The sequence below is a fragment of the Petaurus breviceps genome, unplaced genomic scaffold, assembly GCF_028583685.1.
Source record: "Petaurus breviceps papuanus isolate PSGF00001 unplaced genomic scaffold, PetGlider_PUasm1.0 76, whole genome shotgun sequence".
Classification (NCBI taxonomy): domain Eukaryota; kingdom Metazoa; phylum Chordata; class Mammalia; order Diprotodontia; family Petauridae; genus Petaurus; species Petaurus breviceps.
Genome location: NW_027186473.1, coordinates 14,413,720 through 14,436,275, shown reverse-complemented (window position 1 = coordinate 14,436,275; position 22,556 = coordinate 14,413,720). Strand labels below are relative to the sequence as shown.

Sequence of the window (22,556 nt, the reverse complement as noted above, 5' to 3'; positions counted from 1 at the left end):
AGAGAGAGAGAGAGAGAGAGAGAGAGAGAGAGAGAGAGAGAGAGAGAATCAGCTGAGAAGCATTAGAAAATGTGCACAGCAGCAAGGTGATTGGAGGGAAGATGGCTAGAGAGTAAAATGAAACTGTGGCTTGAACTGGTTCTAGATATAGCAGGCAACTAAAGCAACCACCAATCAGGACCACGGGGCTCCAGATTGGAAATTCCAGGGATGAAAGGGTTTCTGGTGACAGCAACAGATAGAAATTTGTTGTTCAATCACATCCAACTCTTTGTGACCCCATTTGGGGTTTCCTTGGCAAAGATACTGAAGTGGTTTCCCCATTTCCTTCTCCAGATCATTTTACAGAAGAGGAAACTGAGGCAAACAGGGTTCAGTGACTTGCCTGGGGTCCCACGGTTAGTAAGTGTCTGAGGACAGATTTGAACTTGGGAAGATGTCTTCCTGATTCCTGGCCCAGCATTCTATCCACTGAACCACCAGATAGAAATTACAGAGAAGCAGATTCAGACTGTGTAAGGAAAAACTTTAAACAATTAGAACTATCCAAAAATGGAATGTGCTGCCATGGGAAAGATTTTCAACCTTCCCCTCATCAAAGATCTTCAAGCAAAGGCTACATGGCCACTTGTCTGTTAAGGGCTAAACTTCTAACTGGATATCTAATAGAAGTTTCCTTCCAACTATGAGATTCTGTACTCCTGTAATCCCTTCTGTATGGTAATCTGCTTGGAAGAAAAAAAAAAAGTAAATATGAAGCAACACTAGAGGGCCCTTATTTCAAAGCATTGCCCAAAAATGATGTGTTAGGATACCAGTTTTCTTCATTTAGCATAGTGAATACTTCCTGAAAAGGACCATACAACCTTAATTTTGGCCAATCAAATCATTTTTTCTCTGAGTTCAATTAATTCAATTGAAGATAACCTAACTTCATTTCTATTGGTTGCTAACATTCTAAAGTTTTGAGACCACGCTCTTGATGTTAAGTTGGTCTATAGACCCATTTTTTAATTGACCAGCTTCAGAATTGCTTTTCAAAGAAATCCAACTATGAAGCATTTTGAAGGAAAAAAAAATTGTGGCATAAATCACAATCTATTGATTTATCTAGTTTATACATTTTAAATTTTCATTAATGTATTTATTTATTTTATTTTTCATTTATGGAATAAAACAAGCATTTCCATGACAGTACAATAAAAAGGTGATTGTGCATGAAAATTCAAACCTTCTATGTACAACTTGTTATTCTTTTCAAATATACAACAAAATTATCATGTAAATTTTTTTCTTCCCTTCCCCACCCACCCTGTCCTTAAGATGGTTACCATTAGACACAAGTAAGTATGTGTATGTGTGTGTGCATATATATATATATATGCAAAATTATTCTCTACATACTTCTATCAGTTCTTTCTCTGGATGTAGATAGCGTCTTCCTGTATATGTCCTTTATAGTTAACTTGGGTGTTTATAACAGACAAAATAACTTATTAGCTCAGTCATTCTTAAAATAATATTGCTATTACTATATACAATGCTCTCTTGGTTCTGCCCATTTTGCTCATTATTTTGTGCAAGTCTTTCCATGTTTTTCTAAAATCACTGAGCTCATCATTTCTTATAACACATTCCTTCACAATCGTATGCCACATCTTGTTCAGTCATTCCCCAATTAATGGACATCCCTGCAATTTCTAGTTCTATGTATTTTCTCAAAGCAAGTCAACATCAACATACTTTTGTCTTTTATTTTTGCTCACTCCTTCAAAGTAGGGTCCTGGGATCACCCCTGTTACACTGAAAAAGACAGACTCTTAATACTTTAGATTTGTAAAATGGGACTTCCAGCCAAGATGGCTGCCTGACCAACTGCCCAGTTTCTAAATACCTACTCCAGAAAAACCCAAAGTTTTCTCCAGACCAAATAGTGATCCAATGTTAAGCTATAGTAAGGCTTCTTCCACCCCAGAACTAGAGACAAAGTCAGTTAGAAACCCACAAAGCCAGTGTCAGCACAGGGAATAGCCTCCCAGCACAAAAGATGGACCAGGTAGCCTTGGAGGCTCTGTGTCTGAAGGCAGAGAGAGCAGAGGGCTTCCCCGTGAGAATGCCCCCAGAGTAATCAGAAAGCCCCAAGGTGAAAACCTTAGAAGCCCTAGAGAGTAGCAGCAGACAGCATGACCACTGAGGTACCATGGTGCCCAGATAGCCCCTAGCCCCAAGGGCTCTGAAATCCCTAACACTGTCCTGGGAATCCAGAGCTGGCCCCTGAAGATCCAGGTGTCTGAACTTCAAATATCCAGAGGAGCCTATCCCTCAAAGGTGGAGGTCAACACAAGAACCCAGGTGACTCAGGGCAAGAACAAGAAGGGCCCAAACACCCTATCCACAAAACACAAGAAGAAGCAGAGCCTAGCCTCAGAAAAAAAAGCCAAAATTCAAGAACTGGGACTGGAGAGATAAGCAAATTTAAGAAGAAAAAAAAGCAACTAACCAGTATAAAAAAAGTTATTGCAAATATCTGGGGATCCCCCAAAAGAAAGAACAAATAATTCCATAACAACTGCAAGCAGAGACTCAAAAGAAAAAAAAGAAAAAAGGATTTTCCACAAGGACTGTATAAATACTTTTTTAAAATTAAGTAAAAGATTTTTTTAATGAAATAAAAGGTCTGGAGGAAGAATTGGAAGGTGAATAAGCAGAAAGAAGTGGAAGTGGTAAAGCTTATCTTAAAGAAACAAAGCCCCTGAATACTAGATTAGACCAAAAAGAAGTCAATGACAGAAAGAAATTTCAGAATATTTGTAAAAAGACCTTTGACAATTTGTATTAGAGTTGTCCTTTGTGACCACTGCTTCAATGAGCAATCTAATTCAACAAACATTAAACCAATCACTACTATTCCTCCTGGTCTTCCCCAATCCCTCCCCCAGCATGCTAATAAAACCCAGTCTCTGCCTTCCAGGAGCTTAACATGGAGTTGGATGGATAAAAGATCAGAAGTTGCCTCCCTTAACTCTCTGAACTAGCCTGGAGGCGGGAAAAGGAGTGTGAATAGAGAGTTAGCATGGTGGATGAATGATGAAGAGCTTCCTTGTTTGAGAGATCTTTTGTGTTGAGCTCTTGGGAGTCTGTAAGTTGGGACAGAGCCGAAGAAGTGACTCAAGATGGACTCAAAAATGTGAAGTTTGGAAAAGATGAGCAAAGCATGACCCAGGGGCTGAGGCATGTTTGACTATGATAGGTTTGTGACAACAGGGACAGAAATAACTAATGAAAAACAAAGCATAAATGCACAAGAGACATTGGAAGTGCTAAAGAGGCTAGTATTGTGGAACCATTCAATAAGCACAGACAGAATTGTAAACTCAGCTAACCACCTTACAGATGCAAGTACAAGAAGGAAGGAAGGAGGGAGGGAGGAAGGGAGGGAGGGAGGGAGGGAGGGAGGGAGGGAGGGAAGGAAGGAAGGAAGGAAGGAAGGAAGGAAGGAAGGAAGGAAGGAAGGAAGGAAAGAAAGAAAGAAAGAAAGAAAGAAAGAAAGAAAGAAAGAAAGAAAGAAAGAAAGAAAGAAAGAAAGAAAGAAAGAAAGAAAGAAAGAAAGAAAAAGAAAGAAAGGAAGTTAATGTAATCATAACCTTGACTTGCCTAAAGAAACGCATAGCTTCTAGGACTATGGATGTACACATGGGTTGTTTATTTTTTGACAAGTCATGACACATATATTATAGTGAAGGCTTAGAATCTCTGGCAAGTAGTAATAGCTCAAAGTAATAACTTGCAGCTAAATGGTAAAGTGGATAGATCACCTGGCCTGAAGTCAGGAAGACCCAAATTTAAATACATCCTCAGACACTTACTAGCCAGGTGACCCTTGGCAATTTTGCCTCAGTTTCCTCATCTGTAACAGGAGCTGGAGAAGGAAATGGCAAACCAAGAAAATCCCGAATGGGGTCACAAAGAGTTAGACAGGACTGACCAATAATAACTCGATTTCTTAGTTACTTAAGATTTATTAAAGGCTTTCCTCATAAATATACAGTTCAATTGTTATTACTACCATTTTACAGATAACCAAACTAAGACAAGAGTCAAAGTGGTAAAAATCATAAACACTGGAGTCAGGATTCAAGAGGTTTTCTGACCACTCACTGGAATATACCACAATTTTTAAATATAGAAAGGTGGAAATTCAGTTTCCAAATCTTGCCTAAGATTCACAAATTCTCAGACCTAGCTCTATTTCAAGGACTTGTTATTCAAGTCTTACTTACTTACACTTACTATGACTTTCAGGTGATGTGATTGAAACAAGACAGGCTTGAGGTTATATCTGAGTCAGCTCCACTCAAAACCTCCAGTGCTCTGCAAAACTTGACAGTTTCTAAAAACAAACCAAAATCATTCAATTGAGTTGCAAAAGGAAACTATGAAATCATGAATAAAAGGGGGAGGGATTGTGGAAATAATACTTCATAGGGTTATCCTGAAGAACTAGCTATATGTGTGTACAAACATACATATATACACACATATATATTCCATAGCCATAGAAATTCAGTGGTCCTAAAAGTCGTAAGGCAGTTTTAAGCTGCTGTGAAAGCTTTAGCTGCACTAATATAAGCAGATCCCAGATGCCTTTCAAATATACTAATCAGAAGTAAGATGGGAATTGCAGTGTTGTATACTAGATAGAGAGCTGGGCTCAAAGTCAGAAAGATTCACTCAAGACATACACAGACCCAGGGCAAGTTACTTCATGTTCTAGGCAACTCTCTAAGATGCTAAGTCTCAGGGGACGCACGAAGTAGCCTTGGTGTTTTCTTTACCAGGGAGCTGCTTATACCAGTGCAATCACAAATATATCCTGTGATATATATAATCCCAAAATAAGCTGTACTCAGGATACAAAGTAAGGATGTACTCAGGGATCGGTAGAATTCCTTTGAAATCATGGGCTACACTTCACAATTCAACAATCACTCTAAGCCAAAGGCAGATCTTTGAAAATAAAATACAATTTAATTTTTAAAAATCATTGTTGGTCTACATGTTGCCCCTTAATTGGGGCAAGGCACCAGATGGCACCATTCTGGCATGACAAGGGCATTTGCATGTTAAGCCAGACTGTGGAATGAAGGACTGTCTCCCTTACCCTCCTCCCCTTCACCCTTCAAGGAATGTTAGGCATCAACCTGTAGAATAGTTGAACAAGTTTGTCCAAAAGTACTTCTGGGACCCAGGGCTAATTCCTCATCACCAAGACAGCTCTTTAAAATTATTAAATTGAAGAACTGCATGTGACCAATGGAGAAAACTCCCTACATCCATGAAATCGTAAGTCCAAACAAAAGATACATCTGTTTATACAGCACCTGAAAGTTTACAAAGTATTTTCCTCATGGTAAGTGTGATGAAGGTAATGCAAGTATTATTATTCCCATTTTACAGGTGAAAAAACTAAGACCCAGAGAATTGAAGTGATTTGGCCAAAATCTCAAAGGGAGTGTGTTACAGACAGTCTGAATCTTAGTGTCTGGACTTCAGGTTCAGGGCTCTTTCCTTCGGACCTTGCAGTTCATCACTGAGAGTATGAGAGGTCAATTTATAGAATTTTTAGAAGTAATTCTGGGATGGCTAGGCAGTGAACAGAGCATCGACCCTAGAGTCATAAAGACCTGAGTTCAAATCCGGTCTCAGACACTTAACACTTACTAGTCATGTGACCTTGGGCAAGTCACTTAACCCCAATTGCCCTGCAAAAAAAAAAGTGATCTGAATTAGATTTTACGTGTTAAACATATACTTTTTTTTAATGATGTAAAAACAATGTGGCATTCCGAGTTGTAATACTGTGATACTTTAAAAAAGGGGGGGGGGCACACAACAAATGAATTGGGAATGATTTATCCTGAAAAGCTTATAAAACGCCTGAAGCTCGACACCAAAAACTAAACCGGATGAAGAGCCAGCGGAGAAGAAATCCAGCTGTGGATCCTGAAAGACGATTTGGGTGGTTCCAAGCTCTCTTCTGTCCAATTTCCATTGAAAGTGCAGCCAAAAGCTATGGTGCAATTCGGTATCCTTTCTGGCCTCTCAGAAACATGGATATAATTCAAGAGTTTAAAGTGTTCATTAGTTTCAAGATTAAAGAATAAAAAAAACTTTAAAAATGGGAAGGGAGGTAAAGGGAGATAAATAAGTGGCATAAGGAGAGCCAACATTTTCAGCCAGAGTGGCATCTGAGCTAGCTTTACTCAAAACCTCGTCAAATTCAGTGCTCTGCAGAACGTGACAGTTTCTGGAAACAAACTGGAATCATTCAATTCAGTTGCAAAAGGACACTGTAAACAGTCACCCAAAAGGTTGTGGCAAAAATATTTTATAGGGTTGACCAGAAGAACAAATTAGAAAACTTACCTAAAACTAGCTGTATGTGTGTGTGATAAAGGTGATGCAAGTATTTCATGGAGTAAGTGGATGTAGGAACGGTACTCACTATGTTTTCATCCTCAAAGAAGGTGAGGAGGTGAGAACCGACCAGGAGGGACGATACAACTTTTTTGTCTGGGAAAAGCGGAGATCGGGAAAAGATCGAGAAACTCTCTGTGCACACAGATTTCCCAAGCGACCAGAGCTACTTGGGCCTCCTCCGCCTCCTCGCCTTTCCCAAGCTGCAGGGAAGCAGTTTCTCCCCGAATTCCAGTGTGGGCCAAGCGGTCGCTCGCTCAGTGCACTTGGGGGATGGCCTGGGCGCTAGGAGGAGGCGGGGGTGAGAGCTTCTCTCCTCCCTGGGGTGTGGTTTGAGTTGCAGAGAGAAGGCGGGAAGGGGGTGCGGTTTAAGGAGAACTGGACTTGGTCCCTCCCCAAAGTCAGGGTCCAGAGCGGTCCTAGGCTCCGGTTTGCGTGCAGGAGTGCCAAGAGCAGCAACAGCCGCAGCTCGCACACCCAGCCATGCCACCACCTCCGCTGCGCCTACTACTACTCTGCGCCACAGGGCTGCTGCTCCTGCTTCTGCCCCTCTCCTCTTCCTCCTCTTCTGAAGTCGGGGAGCCGGCCGCCTGCGGCCCCTGCGAGCCTGCCTCCTGCCCGCCCCTGCCCCCGCGAGGTTGTCCCCTAGGGGAGACCCGCGATGCCTGCGGCTGCTGCCCGGCGTGCGCCCGCGGGGAGGGAGAACCCTGTGGGGGCAGCGGCGCCGGCAGGGGACACTGCGCGCCGGGCATGGAGTGCGTGAAGAGCCGTAAGAGGCGGAAGGGCAAAGCCGGGGCAGCAGCCGGCGGACCGGTGGTAAGTGGTGTGTGCGTGTGCAAGAGCCGCTACCCGGTGTGCGGCAGCGACGGTAACACCTACCCCAGCGGCTGCCAGCTGCGCGCCGCCAGCCTCCGGGCAGAGAGCCAGGGCGAGAAGACCATCACCCAGGTCAGCAAAGGCACCTGCGATCAAGGTGGGGAAAGAACGCGTGACTCTCCGTCTGCTCTCCCCCCACCCCTTGCGTGTTGCTTGCCGCTCCCCCAAGTTCCAGCAGCAACTTGGGCGCGCCCCCGGAGTTAGGCTCCGAGTTGAACGCCCCAGGTTAGAGGCGCACGTAACGGAGAGGAGGCGTCGAGGAGTCTCTCCGCACCCGCCCGGCCTGCAGGGGAAAGGTGTTAGGTCAGCAGCTGGTGATGGATGTAGTGCGCACTGAGGTAGTCAGGCTCCTTTTTTGGAAGTATCGTTTAGAAGTTTGGTTCATGAGCCAAAAAACTAGGAGAGGGAACATGCAAAGGACTGTCTATTTGTGGAAAGACTTCCTCAGCCACTCGCACCCCTCCCCCCCAATCAAAAAAAGCATTCCTAGGTTTTTTTCTCTCCTTTTGACACTTTTCGTCTTTCCTTCTTTAGGGCCTTCTTCCACCACCACTCCCCATTCCCCACCTCCACGTCATTTTCTCTATCATCATTCTTGGGATTAATGCTGACGTATCGAGTGGCAAAGAGACGAAACAGAAATGATTTTGACCACGAAGTTTAGGAATGGGACTTTTAGGAAGGGGACAGGTGTTAAAGACTGTTAAGGGGGTCCCCGAACTTGTCTTCAGGGAAGTCGTGATTACTTGTTGACACAGGTGTTTATCATACTCTGCTAGAACTAAGTTCCAAGGTGATTAAAAGATTTGCTTGACCCCGTTTGTTGTTGTTTATAATAACAATAATAACTGACATTTATGTGGAGCTTTCTAAATGCCAGGCACAGCGTTAAACTCATCTCTATTCTGTTGTTCGTTTTGGGAAGCAACTTCACCTGGTGAAAGTGCTCTCTGCATGAAAAGTACTTTAGGTGAGGTACTCTTTGTCTGTGGGCCTGAGGAAAATACAGACTCCTTTGTGGAATGCCTCTGGCTTGAGATGTGTTCTTTTTTATTATTGTTATAGTCTGTTATAAATTTTCATTATTATTTTCTTTCTTGTTTCTTTCATGCTTAATTCAACCCCCGGAAGGGCTGTTCAGAGAATATCTTTGAAATTTTTCTCGACAGTTTATCTTGTTTGCTTAGTTTGTCTCCGATAAGTCCAAAGTTGATACAAATGTAAGGTCAAGTGGTGACCAGTTTTTTTTTTTTTAAGAAAAGAAAATAAACAAAGTTCAGATTCCCAAAGAAGAAAGCAGAAAATGGAACTCCAATAATAATAAGTGAGGTAACCAGACTAACTGAAATGACCTTTTTTCCACAAGCAAAAGTTCCAAAGGAAAGTTATAATTCCAGACAGGCTTATTCACAGCCAAGATAGAGAAGGTTTTGGGAATTGAGACTTTAAGAATCATCTAGTTCACCACCATAACCCCATTTTACAGATGAGAAAATTGAATCTCAAAGACAATGCCAAGAAAGGGAGTAGGTAATACAGGCAGCAGTCCACAGTGTAACATATAGGCAGGAACAGTGGTAAAAAGAAATGCTTTTTAATATTCTTTTTTATCAGTATATATTTTAATGCCAAAAAAATCCTGTTCTTCTTGGTTTCTAAGTATTTATTTTGTGATAAACCACATGAATAATCATAACTGACATTTATATAGCCTTTTAAGGCTGGCAAAGTGCTTTTATGAACAGTATCTCATTTGAGCCTTACAACAACCTTTACTACCCACAGCTGGTGACTGTTTTATTCTTTTCAATATAAAAAGTGGCTCAGTTTTCTAACTTTCCTTTCTGTATATATTCACCTTCCTAAGAATTTGTGTAATGACTATTAAGTAATGAAACCGATGTTGCAAGATAGATGAAAACTCTCAGACACTTAACACAAAAAAATTAGCCCTGTGACCTTGGACAAGTCACTTAACCCCAATTGCCCTCCAAAAAGCAAAAAAAAAAAAGATGGAAGAAAACTGGACTCATTACTTTGTCCCAAGTCATAGCCTCTTCTCCACATGCCTAAAAGCAATCTAAAGTGTAATTGAAGGGCAGGGGTACAGAGGCTGCCTTAAGGCAATAGAAAATGCCCAGATAGATGTTTTACTCCAAAATGCTTGAGTTTCAGTGATATTTTTTTTTCTTTAAATTTAAGAACTTTACTTAGATGAGCATTTTGGCTCCAACTGTGAGTTAGAAGGGGCAACTAGGTGACACAGTAAAAATGCCAGGCCTAGAGGCAAGAAGACTTATCTTCCTGATTTCAAACATGGCCTCAGACACTTACTAGCTGTATGATCCTGAGCAAATCGCTTATCCCTGTTTGCCTCATTTCTTCATCCATAAAAATGAACTGGAGAAGGAAATAGCAAGCCACTCCAGTCACTTTGAAGAGTCAGACATGACTGAAACAACTCAACAAGAGTTGGGAATATTTGGGGTGGGTAGGTGGCACAGTGAATAGAGCACTGGCCCTGGAGTTAGAAGGACTTGAGTTCAAATTCAACCTCAGACACTTGACATACTAACCGTGTGACCATGGGCAAATCACTTAACCCCAATTGCCCTGCCTTCCCCCCTCCAAAAAAGCAAAAAAAAAAAAAAAAAGATTTGGGAATATTTTAAAGAAAAGAAGGCCTGAGAATAACTTAATAATTCTTCTTATTTTAACATAGTTATGAAACAGAGAATGTTAATCATCTGTTCTGTACTGGTCTAGAAGAAAGAAATAGAGGACATAATAGCCTTAATACATTTAGAAAGAGAAATCCTACTTAAGGATAAGGTAAAACTTCTTTGCTGTAAAGATTGTTTTGAACTCTGATGTAATCTTTCTGGAGACCTCCTTTAGAAAATTTAACAAGAGGTGGAAATTTATAATCTTTTTGAAGTCCCTTCAAGCTCTAGAATTCTATAATATGATTAAGATGAACAGGAATTTCCTGAAAACTTCAAGTAGCCTTTTAAAAAAATTTTATTGATGCTTTTTGTTTTTACAGAATATTTTTTTAACATATCCATTCCCATTTTCTACTCAGCAAATCTTCCTTTGTAACAAGAATGTAAAAAAAAAAAATTCAGAAAATCCAACCTATACACTGACCATGTTTGTCTCATAGTAGCCTACCTCTCCAATGAAAGGAAGATGGTAATTTCCTCAGTTCTTTGGAGACAACTTTTTATATGTAATATTCAGTTGTGTTTCATTGCCTTTTCTGTCTTATAGTTTTAAAGTCATTGTGTACACTGTTTTCCTGGTTCTGCTTACTTCATTCCTTATGACTTTATGTGTCTTCTTATGCTGCTCTGAATTCCTCATATTCATTATTTCATAAAATGCATTAATATTTCATTGCATTCAGGTAACCCCATGTTTACTCATTTCTCCAATTGTTGGGCACCTATTTGTTTCTATAAACAATTTAAACAACTCTGAGGTACCACCTCACCCCTAACAGATTGGCTAATGTTTCAGAAAAGGAAAATGGCAAATGTTGAAAGGGGTATGGAAAAATTGAGACACTAATGCATGTTGGTGGAATTGTGAACTGAGCCAACTGTTCTGGAGAGCAGTTTGGAACTATGCCCAAAGGGCAACCAAACTGTGCAGTTAATCCACAACTAGGTCTGTATCCCAAAGAGATCAAAGAAAAAGTAAAAGCACCTGTTATGTACAAAAATATTTACAGCAACTCTTTTTCTGGTGGCAAAGAATTGGAAATTAACATGATACATATCAATTGAAGAATAGCTGAACAAGGTGTGTTATGGTGGTGATGAAATACTATTGTGCTATAAAAAATGATGAGCCAGATGCTTTCAGAGAAACCTGGGAAGATTTATATGAGCTGATGCAAAGTGGAGTAAGAAGAACCAGGAGAACATTGGACATAGTAACAGCAATATGGTAGGATGATTAAGTGTGAATGACTTAGCTATTGCCAGCAATACAGTGATTCAAGACAGTTCAGAAGGACGTGATGAAAATGTTATGCACCTCCTGGAGAAAGAACCAATGGGATGTGAATGCATATTGAAACATACTTTTTTAACTTTATTCTTTTTTACTCTATTATTCTTATTATACTTTATAATTTTTTGTCTGCATTTCCTTTTGCAATATGACTAACATGGAAATGTTTTGCATGACTGCTGGGCTCTCCTTCCCAGCTCCGGCCTAGTCTTACCTTATACCCGGTCTTCGGACGTCTCCGGCTTTCTTGTCTCCAAGAAGAACTCACCCCCACAGAACACCCAAGGACACGGAGGTTGCCAAGTGAGGCTGCTCTTTATTCAGTTACATCTTAACAGTGTGGCCATCAGAACAAAGCAGAATGGAACCGTGGAACAGAGAGAGCAGGACAGAGAGAGAGAGAGAAAGGGAGCCTCCCCTTGCTTTTTCCCTAATATCCTTATCATTCTTCATACTGTCACGTGCCATGTGGGAGCCAATTGTGCACTCTCTCGAGTGCAGGGCAAAGGAGTATGTGTTGATAAGGCACGTTCAATGCCACGTCGGCCTTTCCCAACCTGGCAAAGTCGGCTCCCACATCCCTGCACTCAATGCCATGTCAGCCCTTTTGGCTCGGCAGAGTCAGCCTCCACATCTCCAAGCTCCTGACCCTCAGAGGTCACGTGCACCCCCCTCCGACATCTTGTGACTGTGACAGTGTCTCTCACACTTGTGGCTCTATCACATGACTGCACATGTATAGTCTGTATAAAATTACTGGCTTCTATGGGGGGGAGGGAGAGAATTTGAAACTCAAAAATTGTTTTAAATGTTAAAAAAAAATTGTTTACATGGAATTGAAGAAAAAAGTTTGAGTATCTCATTTGTTCCACTGACCTGTTTTTCTGTTTTTGTGACCCATGTCAAAATATTTCTAATGGTTACTGCTTTATCATATAATTTCCCTCCCCCTTCACCTCCCTTTTGTTTCATTAATTCCTTAGAGATTCTCACCCTGTAGTTCCTCTAAAACATTTGGGTAATATTTTAGTCTCCTAAAAAGGAGCTCCTCAGTAGTTAGATTTGTAGGGAGACGGTTTCTCTGCTGCCCTACAGCAACAGAGATTCTTTTGGTTTTGACTGATAAAATAGTTGGTGAACACTAACCTTTTGTTCTGACTCAAGTTCATTTGCATGCTAAATCACGGAGGACTTCTGTAGGTAATTGTCAGAAAGGGAGGGATGAGATCTTTGAAACAAGTTGGAGGTGGAAAGAAAAAACCTAAATCTTAGCCTGAGGGCACTCTGCCTTCTATTTTTTTTTTTTTTTTTGAGCAATCAGGGTTAAGTAACTTGCTCAAGGTTACATGGCCAGTTATTTCTGGGTGTGGTGCTGAGTGTCTGAGTCAGGGATTCAATCTCCCGGTCATCCCTTCTATTTTTTTTTAGCTGGGTGTGGAGGGCATTGATTAAGGTCCTTATCTGGGTTAGGTTATATCCACCACACCGGAAGACTTGAGGGGAGTTGGCCAGCTAGTTGGCTAAGAGTAGGATGAAGCCTAGATGCTGATGGCTAAGAGAAATGCCCAGAAGCCACCACAAATCCATTGGAGACTGGGAGAGCTACACAGCAGAAATGACTGTGCTCAACAAAGATCACTCAGTGGTTCCAGCAGCCAGCAAAAGATCACCGAATCAGCATCCCATGAGACTAAATCACATGCAGGAATTGCTAAAAGGGTGAAGAAGGCCACCTTCAGGAAGGATTAGGCTCAGTAAGTTCAGGATGATGAAAGCCTCAGAAGATATTCACAGACTTTTAGCACCAATGACATGAACCACCACCCACACAGGTGTTGCCCCCTCATATAGAACCCCTCTGTATGCCCACACTCTGCATTGTTAGTGTGTATGTGTTTGAGGGTGGCCTAGGTTATTGAGGTATGGTCTATTGTAATTTTTCGTACTTTGTGCTAATTTGTTAATATGTTTGCTTTGAAGTAATTGTATCCTCTAAAAAAAAGTAAATATGGTAGTGAACACTTTGTCGTTGAGAGAAACTAGAGGTAAGAGTCAGCAGAACCTGTGGTTACCATTCTGGAGGCTTTAGGTATTAAAGCCAACAATTAGTTTGTATAATTCTTATTATAGACCTTCTATAAGCAATGATTCTCTCTCCAGTTATTCAAGTCTTCCTTATTCTGTTCAGGGGGCTTATAACTATCTTTAAATTTGGGTTGGTTTTTTTTTTTTAGCCTTTGTAATGTTAATGAGATATAAAATTTTCCCTTCCCATTAATGGGCCTCATATGGAGCCCATTAAGGGAAGCTTGGTTGGGGAGGCTTGCTTGTTGGAAGGCTTTCACACCTTTTCTTAATTTCTAATTAGGCACTTAGTCAAGAGGGTTGTGATGCCCTCAGACCCTGAAGAAGGGTATATATATAGCATTTTGCTTTGGGGCTCTCATTGGAAGAGTGTTCTTGTGATTGGACCAGGTGAGCCTCTGGGTAGCCATTAAGGAGCTACTCTCCACCATCACCACCACTCCACCCTCTTTCAGAAACCCAGATGTTGGTGCTTCTCTCTCTGGTAACTGTATGTATTGCCTTGGTCAGACAGTTAGATCTGTCTGTTGTTCTGTGCTAATTTCTCAGAAGCCCTGTCTGCTGGTATTTATTTCTCTGCTTGTATTTTCTCCATATACTTTGTTTGGATTTTCTCTGAAGTTCAGGGTGCTGATTTTTCCTCTGAACTAATGAATGTAATTTAAAAAGATTGACCCCTTGAACAGCTATCTTTCCTAGTAAAGCAGATCTAAGAACCTATGCTAGCAGCCATCCTGAGTATGCCAGTGTGGTTGCTGCTACAGCCATCAAGCCTTTTTTGCCTTGGTAGACTGACTCCTAGGTCTTTTATGAATTTGGTAGTTATTGGTTTTATAGTTTTGGAGGCAGCCAGATGGCACAGTGGATAAAGCTCTGGGCCTGGAGTCAGAAAGACCTGAATTCAAATCCAGTCTCAAAAACTTAAAAGATATATGAGCTAACCACTGTCTGCCTCAGTTTCCTCAGCTTTAAAATGGGAATAATAACAGCATCTCCCTCCCAGCATTGATGTGAGAATGTCATGAGATAATATGTATAAAGTGTGCCCACTGAGTGGCATGAGTAGGTGGTGGTTGTTCAGTCATTTTCAGTCATGTCTGACTCCTCATGACCCAGTTTGGGATATTTTTTTGGTAAGGATACTAGAATGGCTTGCCATTTCTTCTCTAGCTCATTTGACAGACGAGGAAACTGAGGCAAACAGGGTTAAGTGACTTGCCCAGAGTCACACAGCTAGTAAGTGTCTGAGGCCAGATTTGAACTCAAGAAGATGAGTCTTCCCTTACTCCAAGCCAGGTGATATATTTACCACCTAGCTGCCCTTCTCTGCCCCACCCCAGTAGGGCTTATTTTAAAATGTTTGTTCTCTTCTCCCCTTTGCTTATCAAATAACATGGTCGTCATATCCCTAGAGCTTTTTTTGAAATGGTCCTCAGGGTGGATGCCATGGGACAGAATCCTAGATAAGACCGCCTTATAAGGAGGTTCTTTTGCTCCTTGGAATTCCCTTGGATTGAGTCCAAGGCCAACCTTCCTCATACTGAATTCTTCTATAGTGAATAGGATTATTTTGAGGTTTCTGTGCATTTCCTTTAACTCAGGCTACCCTAAAAAGTGAACTGATCTCATCTTCCCTTTGAATCTTTATTTGTGGCAAATTCCAGAAAAGCAAAGCCTTGAATAAAGGTTGAGAGTTGTATGTCTGTGTGACCTGACAGAATGGCTCCTGAGCTATGGACTTCGTGCTTCACACTGTGTGTGTGTGTGTGTGTGTGTGTGTGTGTGTGTGTGTGTGTGTGCATCTGTTAAACCTGAGAATGAAGTGGAAACATTCTGAGAGACTCTGAGGATGTGTGGACATGGGAGGCAGTAGGATTTTGAAATCTCTCCCTTTTCAATTCATCCTCCTCACAGCTGCCAAAATAATTTTCCTGAAGTGCAAGTCTGACCATGTCATTCCTCTACTCAGGAGCAGGGGATGAGAGGACTAGGGTATTGTATAAATTCTGCCTCTTAACATTTAAAGCATTGAACATCTTGGCCTCAAGCTATCTTTCCAGCTTTATTATATATCACTCCCCTTCACTCACTCTGTTGTTCACCCTTTGTTCTGGAAGAAGACCTATGACTTCAGGAAGGTGATGTCTTGACTTGTAAAAGAATTGGTTTTAAGTGAGGCAGGGCCCTGCAAAGTCATCTGCTTCAGCCTCTGAATCATCAGAGTCCAGTGTCAAGACAAGTGGCTATGGCCAGGCCCCTCACTCTGTGGCCCAGCCAGAGGTGAGGTTCATCAGCTTCACGGGCTCTGGAATTGTTAATTAAATTTAATGTGTGAGGATTTACATCTTGGAAATCAGCAAAGGCCACAGATCAGTGCTTGATTTATTGTTTTATGGTTTATCTAGACTTAAGAAAGTGATGGAGAACATAGTACCCAGTAACAACCACATTGTGCGATGACTGCCCTTAGCAGTGCAAGGATCGAAGACAGCTCCAAAAGACTCAGGATAGAAAATGCTGTCCACATCCAGAAAGAACTATGGAGTCTGAGTGCAGATGGAAGCAGACTATTTGCTCTCCCTTTCTTTTGTTTGGTTTCTTCCTTCTCCTGGTTCCTCCCATTCGTTCTAATTCTTCTTTATATCATGACTAATGGGAAAATATGCTTAATATGAATGTATAAGTAGAGCCTATATCAGATTGCACACCGTCTTGAGGGGAGGGAGGCAAAGAAGATTTGAAATTTAAAATCTTATGAAAATGAATGTTGAAAACTAAAAATAAATTAATTTTTAAAATAGAAAGTGATGGAGAAAGTAATTCTGCCTATTCAGTTTAAGTATTGAGTTTCACAGTTTTTTGTTTTTCCTAGAGAGCCAGTTGTTAAACATTTTACCAGCACACCACTGGGTCCAGCCAAATGGCCCTATTGCTGTTCCTCACATCTCCTTTGTCTTTGTCCTGATTGACCTTTTATACCTCAAATATGCTGCCTTCTCACCTACATCTTTTAGAATCTCCTCAATTCAAGCACCACGTTCTATATGAAAGCCTTTCCTAATATGTTCAGAAACTAGTATCTTCCCTCTCAGAATTCCCATGGTTTGGCTTATGCTTACCGTTTTATGTATATGTTATCTCTCCTAAGCTGCTTTTACTGGTCAAGGTCTGTTTCATTTTTGTCCCTACATCTGGCACCTATTGCAATGTTAGGCCCATGATAAGTGCTTCATAGATGCTATTGTTTGATTAAACTGAACCCCCAGCAGGGACTTGTGATTTCTTTTTTTCTTCTTAAATGTGCCTTGGCAATAGATCTAAAAATCCATATACTTGCGAACCACCGAGGCATGAGTGAATGGTTTCTTCACAAATAAAACCAGCAAATATTGGCACCAAAGTTTGCTCTAGAGACCTTCATTTAATCAGGAGCTTGAGTAATAGTTTCATGACTATTTAGGAAGTTGATTATGGGGCTTCTCCCCCGGGCTACACAGACTGGCTTCCTTGGTGGTCCTAAACTCACCTAACGATTTGTATTCTTATATGTGCCTGCCTAGACCAAACATTGCCTCACTTTTTGGCACACCTCATAGACTGATGTGTAAATCTAGACTAACATGGGCATGTGAGGCTACATGTATTAATCAAGGCCCTCCTGGCAGAGTCTTTCCAAACTCCTAGAAGTTGGGTATTTGAGGCCTCTCACTTGATTTCATATTAAACTTGATAGGGCATCCCCAATTGAGTTGGGTCTACTTCTTTGCTGAATCCTTAGGATATGGAGAAATTAAAGAAGGCTAAAGGCCTAAAGAAATGTGTTTATGATTAAATTATGATTGTCATCAAAAAGTTTAAATGTATTTAAACTAAATTGGCAGAATAATCTCGCCTTAAAAAAAATTCCATTAAACTTTTAGTCATTCATCCAGAGAAATAGATAGGAGGTTAATAAACAGTTGGATTTCATACCTTTAATATTAAAAATGGGAATTGGATGAGACTGGAGAGAAGAAAATTGCTTCAAGAAAACTAAAAAGAAGCTACAATTCTAGATAAAAACTCAATAGAACAAGCATAGGTTTACTAAGAAACGAAAAGTATCACTGCTGGTGAATATAATACTCTTAACACATTTAGATAATAGCATAGTATGCCATTTGTACTTGGACATTTTAAAAAGTGAAATAATAGAATAAACAAGGAAAAAACTAGGTATAAATGGCAAACTGCCATTATTTAATTGTAATGTTTAAAGTGAAGTGATGTAATATATTTCTATAAACTACCTGTTCACCTTTATATAAATGCAGTGGAGTAATATTGCCTTGCAATTCTTAGTTCTAAATGCCTTAAACTTTTCATACCTAAATTTCTCTGACTGCTGTTCTGTCCCTTAAAGTGCTGCCCAGCTGACCACCTGGTGCAATAAATAGTAAAGACACAGTTAATCGGGAAGACTGAAAATCCTCTTGAGGATTACTCCCAGTCTCACACATTGTTGGAAATGTCACAAAGATAATCATAGAAGATAAGTGGATGATTTTGCTTACCTAAAACTAAGAAGCTGCTGCAAAAATAAAAGCAATGCAGTTAGAATTAAAAGGAAATAGTTAATGGGGGGGGGGATATTTTCAACAAGTCTCTCTGATTAAAATCCTTTGTCCAAGATATATAGGGAATTAATACTGGATGCCTCACTTCAGTCCACCCATAATGTCATTGGTCCTCTTTAAAAATGAAGGAAGAGGGGCTATTAGGTGGCCCCAGAGTTGGGAGGACCTGGGATCAGTTCTGGCCTCAGATACTTAACACCCACACAAAAAAACTGGTCTTGTAACCTTAGGCAAGTTACTTAACCCCAGTTGCTTTAAAAAAAAAAAAAAGGTAAAAAAAAAAAAAACGAAGGAAGAACAAAACCAACCAGGACATTGCCAGAAGAGTTCAGAGACCTAAAAAAAACTTAATTTTAAGGGGTTTTTTCTTAATACTCAGGGATAAAGGGAAGAGCCTTTAATGCATTTAAAAGGCAAAGATGAAGCCGCCACAAAGTACTGTGTTCTTTCATATATGTTCCAGAGAAGCCATGTTCCTGTCTTTCAGATACTTTTCTCCAGGTTGCAGAAAGCTCAAAAGCATTTCATTTACCTCCTCATCCTTTAGTAGGCCAGTGGTCAAGTGGTTGGAAGCTTCCTCTCTGACATCTGCTCTGCCCTGCCCCAGAGTAAGGGGGAAATTATCAAGCAATATACTGCTTTGTGCATTCCAAAGAGACCACACAGAAGTCTTAACTGCTGGAGTCAGTTTGGATAATCCAAGCCCAGCAGGGTCTGAGACTGTTGTCTCCAGATATGAGTTATCAGAACATTTTGCTTAGGACACAGAAATACAGAAGTGAGTTTAAATAGCAGCTGTAGCAATTACGCTGGAATCTTGACTTCCAAAGAGCTACCCCTGAGGAATCGGCAGTGCATTTGATAGGGAATAAAATGCATAGGCAGAAGCACAGTTCCAAATTAGGCAAAGCTAGAGGAGGGAAGCCATGCGGGGCAGTGGCTTATTAGGGATGTTAAACCCAGCTGGAGGGGGTATCACTGAACCAGAGATCAAGGAACTGCCCAATTTTTTGACAGACCAGGGCAGATACTAAGGCAAAACTCTGCCAGAGTGGTGTCAAAGCATATCAGGTTCAGAATCAAAGAATGGTACAGTTGGAAGGCCGGGATCATCTGCTTTAGCCCACTCCCCAAAGCAAAAAATACTGTGATGAAGGTACTGTGAGATTATTTTGAATGACAAGGCTGTTAGGCAAAGTTTATGAAATAGATGAAGTCTGGGCCACCTTTCCACTTCCCCAAAGCAACACTTCTTACCTTCTTTTGACAGATAATAGATGCTAGGTGATGCAGTGAATAGAGTTCTGGGCCTAGAGTCAGAAAGAGGGGATAGAGCCCCTCGTATATCCTCCATCTTCTTGTCCCCTTATTTTGTGGTCATTTCCCAAAGGCTTCTTCATTCTATCAACCTTCATGCCAAGAACCTCTTACCACCCCATCCGATAGCTTTTGGAGGGTGCAATCTGTAGTCAGTCACCAACACCACCCACCCATGTCTGTCCACCATACCTGGGCCACCCCCATTTCTACTTTTCCTCCCTGCCTATCACCATCTTCCCCAAGGAAGTGCTGACACAAAGACTTAGCACACCAGGACCAGAAAGAGAATTGTCAGTTCCTTTTTTAAAAAACTGTCTGGGTCCAAAGAATCTGCACTATCCCCTAGTATCTTATCCCCCATGTGATAGCCCGAGATCTGTCTTCCCCACTTAGAAATACAGTTTCTACAAAGCAGAGGGTACCACAATTTGCCCTGATAACTGTGTGTGTGAAAGCATGGCCTACTCAGGTCCTGACTCAGACCTGCAGGGTAAGAGTAGCTATATGTGGGTAAATCCCCAGAATAGCAGAGAATATAGATACTAACTATTAAATATCCTACTGAGAGCTGGCTTATAAACTCCCCGAGTTTCTATTTATTTTACTTTGAACCCAATCAAATGCAGTGCCACAAATGTCTCAAGGTTAGAATTGCTGCTTGAATTTAGATCTGTTCAAACAGAATCACAGAAGAATGTTCTTATAAACAAATCATCAGAAACTTCCATCTTGACCTTGTTCTCCATAGACTCAGGGGACAGAAGCATAGGATCATTAATTTAAAGCCAGAAAGAACCTTTGAGGCTGCCTTATCCAACCCTCTCATTTTACAAATGAGGAAATTGAGGCCCAGAAGTCATGATTCACTTAAGGTCAGTACAGGTATTAAGTGGCAAAGTCAAAATTGAACCCAGACCCTCTGACTCCAAATCCTGACCTCTTTTCATTGTCCTGTGCTGGCTTCAGAGCCACCTGTCCTTGAAATATCCCCAGATTTCCGGTGCAAACAGTGTAATAGGAGCCACCCTTAATGATGGGGTCAAACATAAAATTTACCTTGCAGCATAAAAAGTGTCTGCCTTCAAAGGAGAGTGGAACACCTCTCACTTTCCAATTGACCTCTTTCATGGAGGATAATTTTTAATATAACAGCCTCTCAAATATGTTAACAGATGTAGCACACATCCTCCAGAGACTAAGATTCAGAGAAAACAAAATGAGCTGCCCAGGATTGTCTGACCTTAATGCATCAACATGGCCACAGAAGTTGTTTGAGGAGAATGAAACCACTGTATTAGGGAATATTTCAGAAGCTAGAATCCTTGTTATTTATTCTGAATTCAACAAATACCAAATCAAATGAATACTTTCCACTTACATGGCAGAGGAGAAGTAGGGATTTATATGTGAAACTGAGAATTTCTATTATGTAGAGTTTGCTTTTCTTTTAAAGTAGATAATAAATTCAACATGCAACTTTCAAAGCTGTCTGTTTCTGCTTGTCCACAGTTTCTTCTGGACTTCCTCTTTTCTCCCTCAATTTTTGTGTTGGAATTCTATACTTAGGGAAAAAAAAACCCTTTGTTATAATTCTTCCATACAACCTGACTAATGTGAAGATATGTTTAACAGGAATGTATATGTAAAACCTATATCAGATTGAAGGCCTTCTTGGAGAGGGAGGGGGGAAGAATTTAAAACTTATGGAAGTAAATGTTGAAAACTAAAAATAAATAACTAAAAATAAAATGTTTTCTCCTGGGAAAAAGAAAATGAAAAAGCCCTTTGTAATAAATACTCAGTCAAGCAAAACTAATTCCCATATTGAGCAAGTCCAGAAATATATGTCTTACTCTGTATCTTGAGTCTATCACCTCTCCAACGGGATGTGGGCAAGTATGATTCCTCATTGGTCCTTTGGAATCATAATCCCATTTGGTTAAAAGGAGGCATCTCAAGTCAGAATGTGTTTATAATTTTCAGTGTTTTAACTGGCTGATTTAATTAACCAGGAACTCATAAGCATTTTGAGAACTTCACATCAGTGGAGAGGGAAAGGGAGGGTGAAGGGTGAAGGGGATGTTTAATATTTTGACATTTAGTCCAGATGTTTCAGAAAGAAAGTAAACTTTGCTTAGGAGAGCTGGGGTTACAATCCCAACTCTTCTCATTATTAACCATGTAATTGTAGATGAGTCATTTACTTCCTTTGGGCCTCAATTTCCTAATCTATAAAATAGGAATAAATAATTCTTGTATTCTCTTCTCAGGATGTTCTAAGGAAAACATTTTACAAATTATCAAGAATTCTGTAATTTGGGGGTGGCTAGCTGCACAGTGAACAGAGCACCAACCCTGGAGTCAGGAGGACCTCAGTTCAAATCCAACATCAGACACTTAACACTTACTAGCCATGTGACCTTGGGCAAGTCACGTAACCCCAATTGCCCTGCCTTCTCCCTCCAAAAAGCAAAAAAAAAAAAAAAGAATTCTATAATATTAGCTACTCTTTCAGGTTTCCCCAGCTGTTGTTTTTGGTGTTACTTATTCTGTGCTTTCCTTCACTTATAATGGATGCTCTGACCTCATCAGTGAGGCATGTCTGAGTTGTTCTTTCTAATAGCAGTGATGCATTTGAACTTTCCATCAGCACTCTGCAGCCTGGTCTGTGTTGTTTCTGAGGGCGGTATTACTGCAGTGGGTCCACAGTCTAAGGGCAAGAAAAGATCCATGTAGGGATCCAGGTCACAACCTCGCCTTTGTTAGCACAGGATTTACCAGCTGAGCTAACAGGCCAGGCCTCCACTTGAAGTGAGTTTAAAGAAAATTACTCTTACTTTGATGTCCTGTTTTCAATGCATTTCCTAAAAACTACAGCTTGGTAAATTAGTGCAAATCCAGATAAGTCATATTATTCCAATTTACACTGCGTATTTCCACTAGACTGGAACCAATGACCACATTTTACATAATTATAACTTTGACTAGTGTGAATTCAAACACATGTGACCACTTCTAGGGATTCATTATCCACAGTAATTGGGACCTGCCTGTAGATCCAAATCTAATTATGCTTGAATCATTTCTTTAGTTTGTGGGATATCTAGGCTCCATACTGCCTCCTCATCCTCTTTCTTTTTGGCTATCTCATTGCGCATTTAT

At 40.7% G+C, this 22,556-nt stretch overlaps 1 protein-coding gene and 1 long non-coding RNA gene across 3 annotated transcripts in view; one reads left to right on the top strand and one right to left on the bottom strand.

The window, feature by feature from the left end:
* LOC138175039 (uncharacterized) overlaps window positions 1-6,708 on the bottom strand; it is a 46,543-nt gene extending 39,835 nt beyond the window's left edge. The window contains exons 1-2 of the long non-coding RNA XR_011171858.1: window positions 6,427-6,708; window positions 4,285-4,390 (exon numbers count right to left, since the gene is read on the bottom strand). This is a non-coding gene — a long non-coding RNA (uncharacterized lncRNA). The remainder of the gene's footprint in view (window positions 1-4,284; window positions 4,391-6,426) is intronic.
* Window positions 6,709-6,846: 138 nt separating this feature from the next.
* Window positions 6,847-22,556, top strand: part of IGFBP7 (insulin like growth factor binding protein 7) — an 85,175-nt gene continuing 69,465 nt past the window's right edge. The window contains exon 1 of one of the 2 annotated variants that reach the window (XM_069105296.1): window positions 6,847-7,450. In XM_069105296.1, the coding sequence (XP_068961397.1) occupies window positions 6,961-7,450 (490 nt within the window). In that variant the 5' untranslated portion in view covers window positions 6,847-6,960. The remainder of the gene's footprint in view (window positions 7,451-22,556) is intronic. The other variant, XM_069105295.1, reaches the window with a different exon arrangement.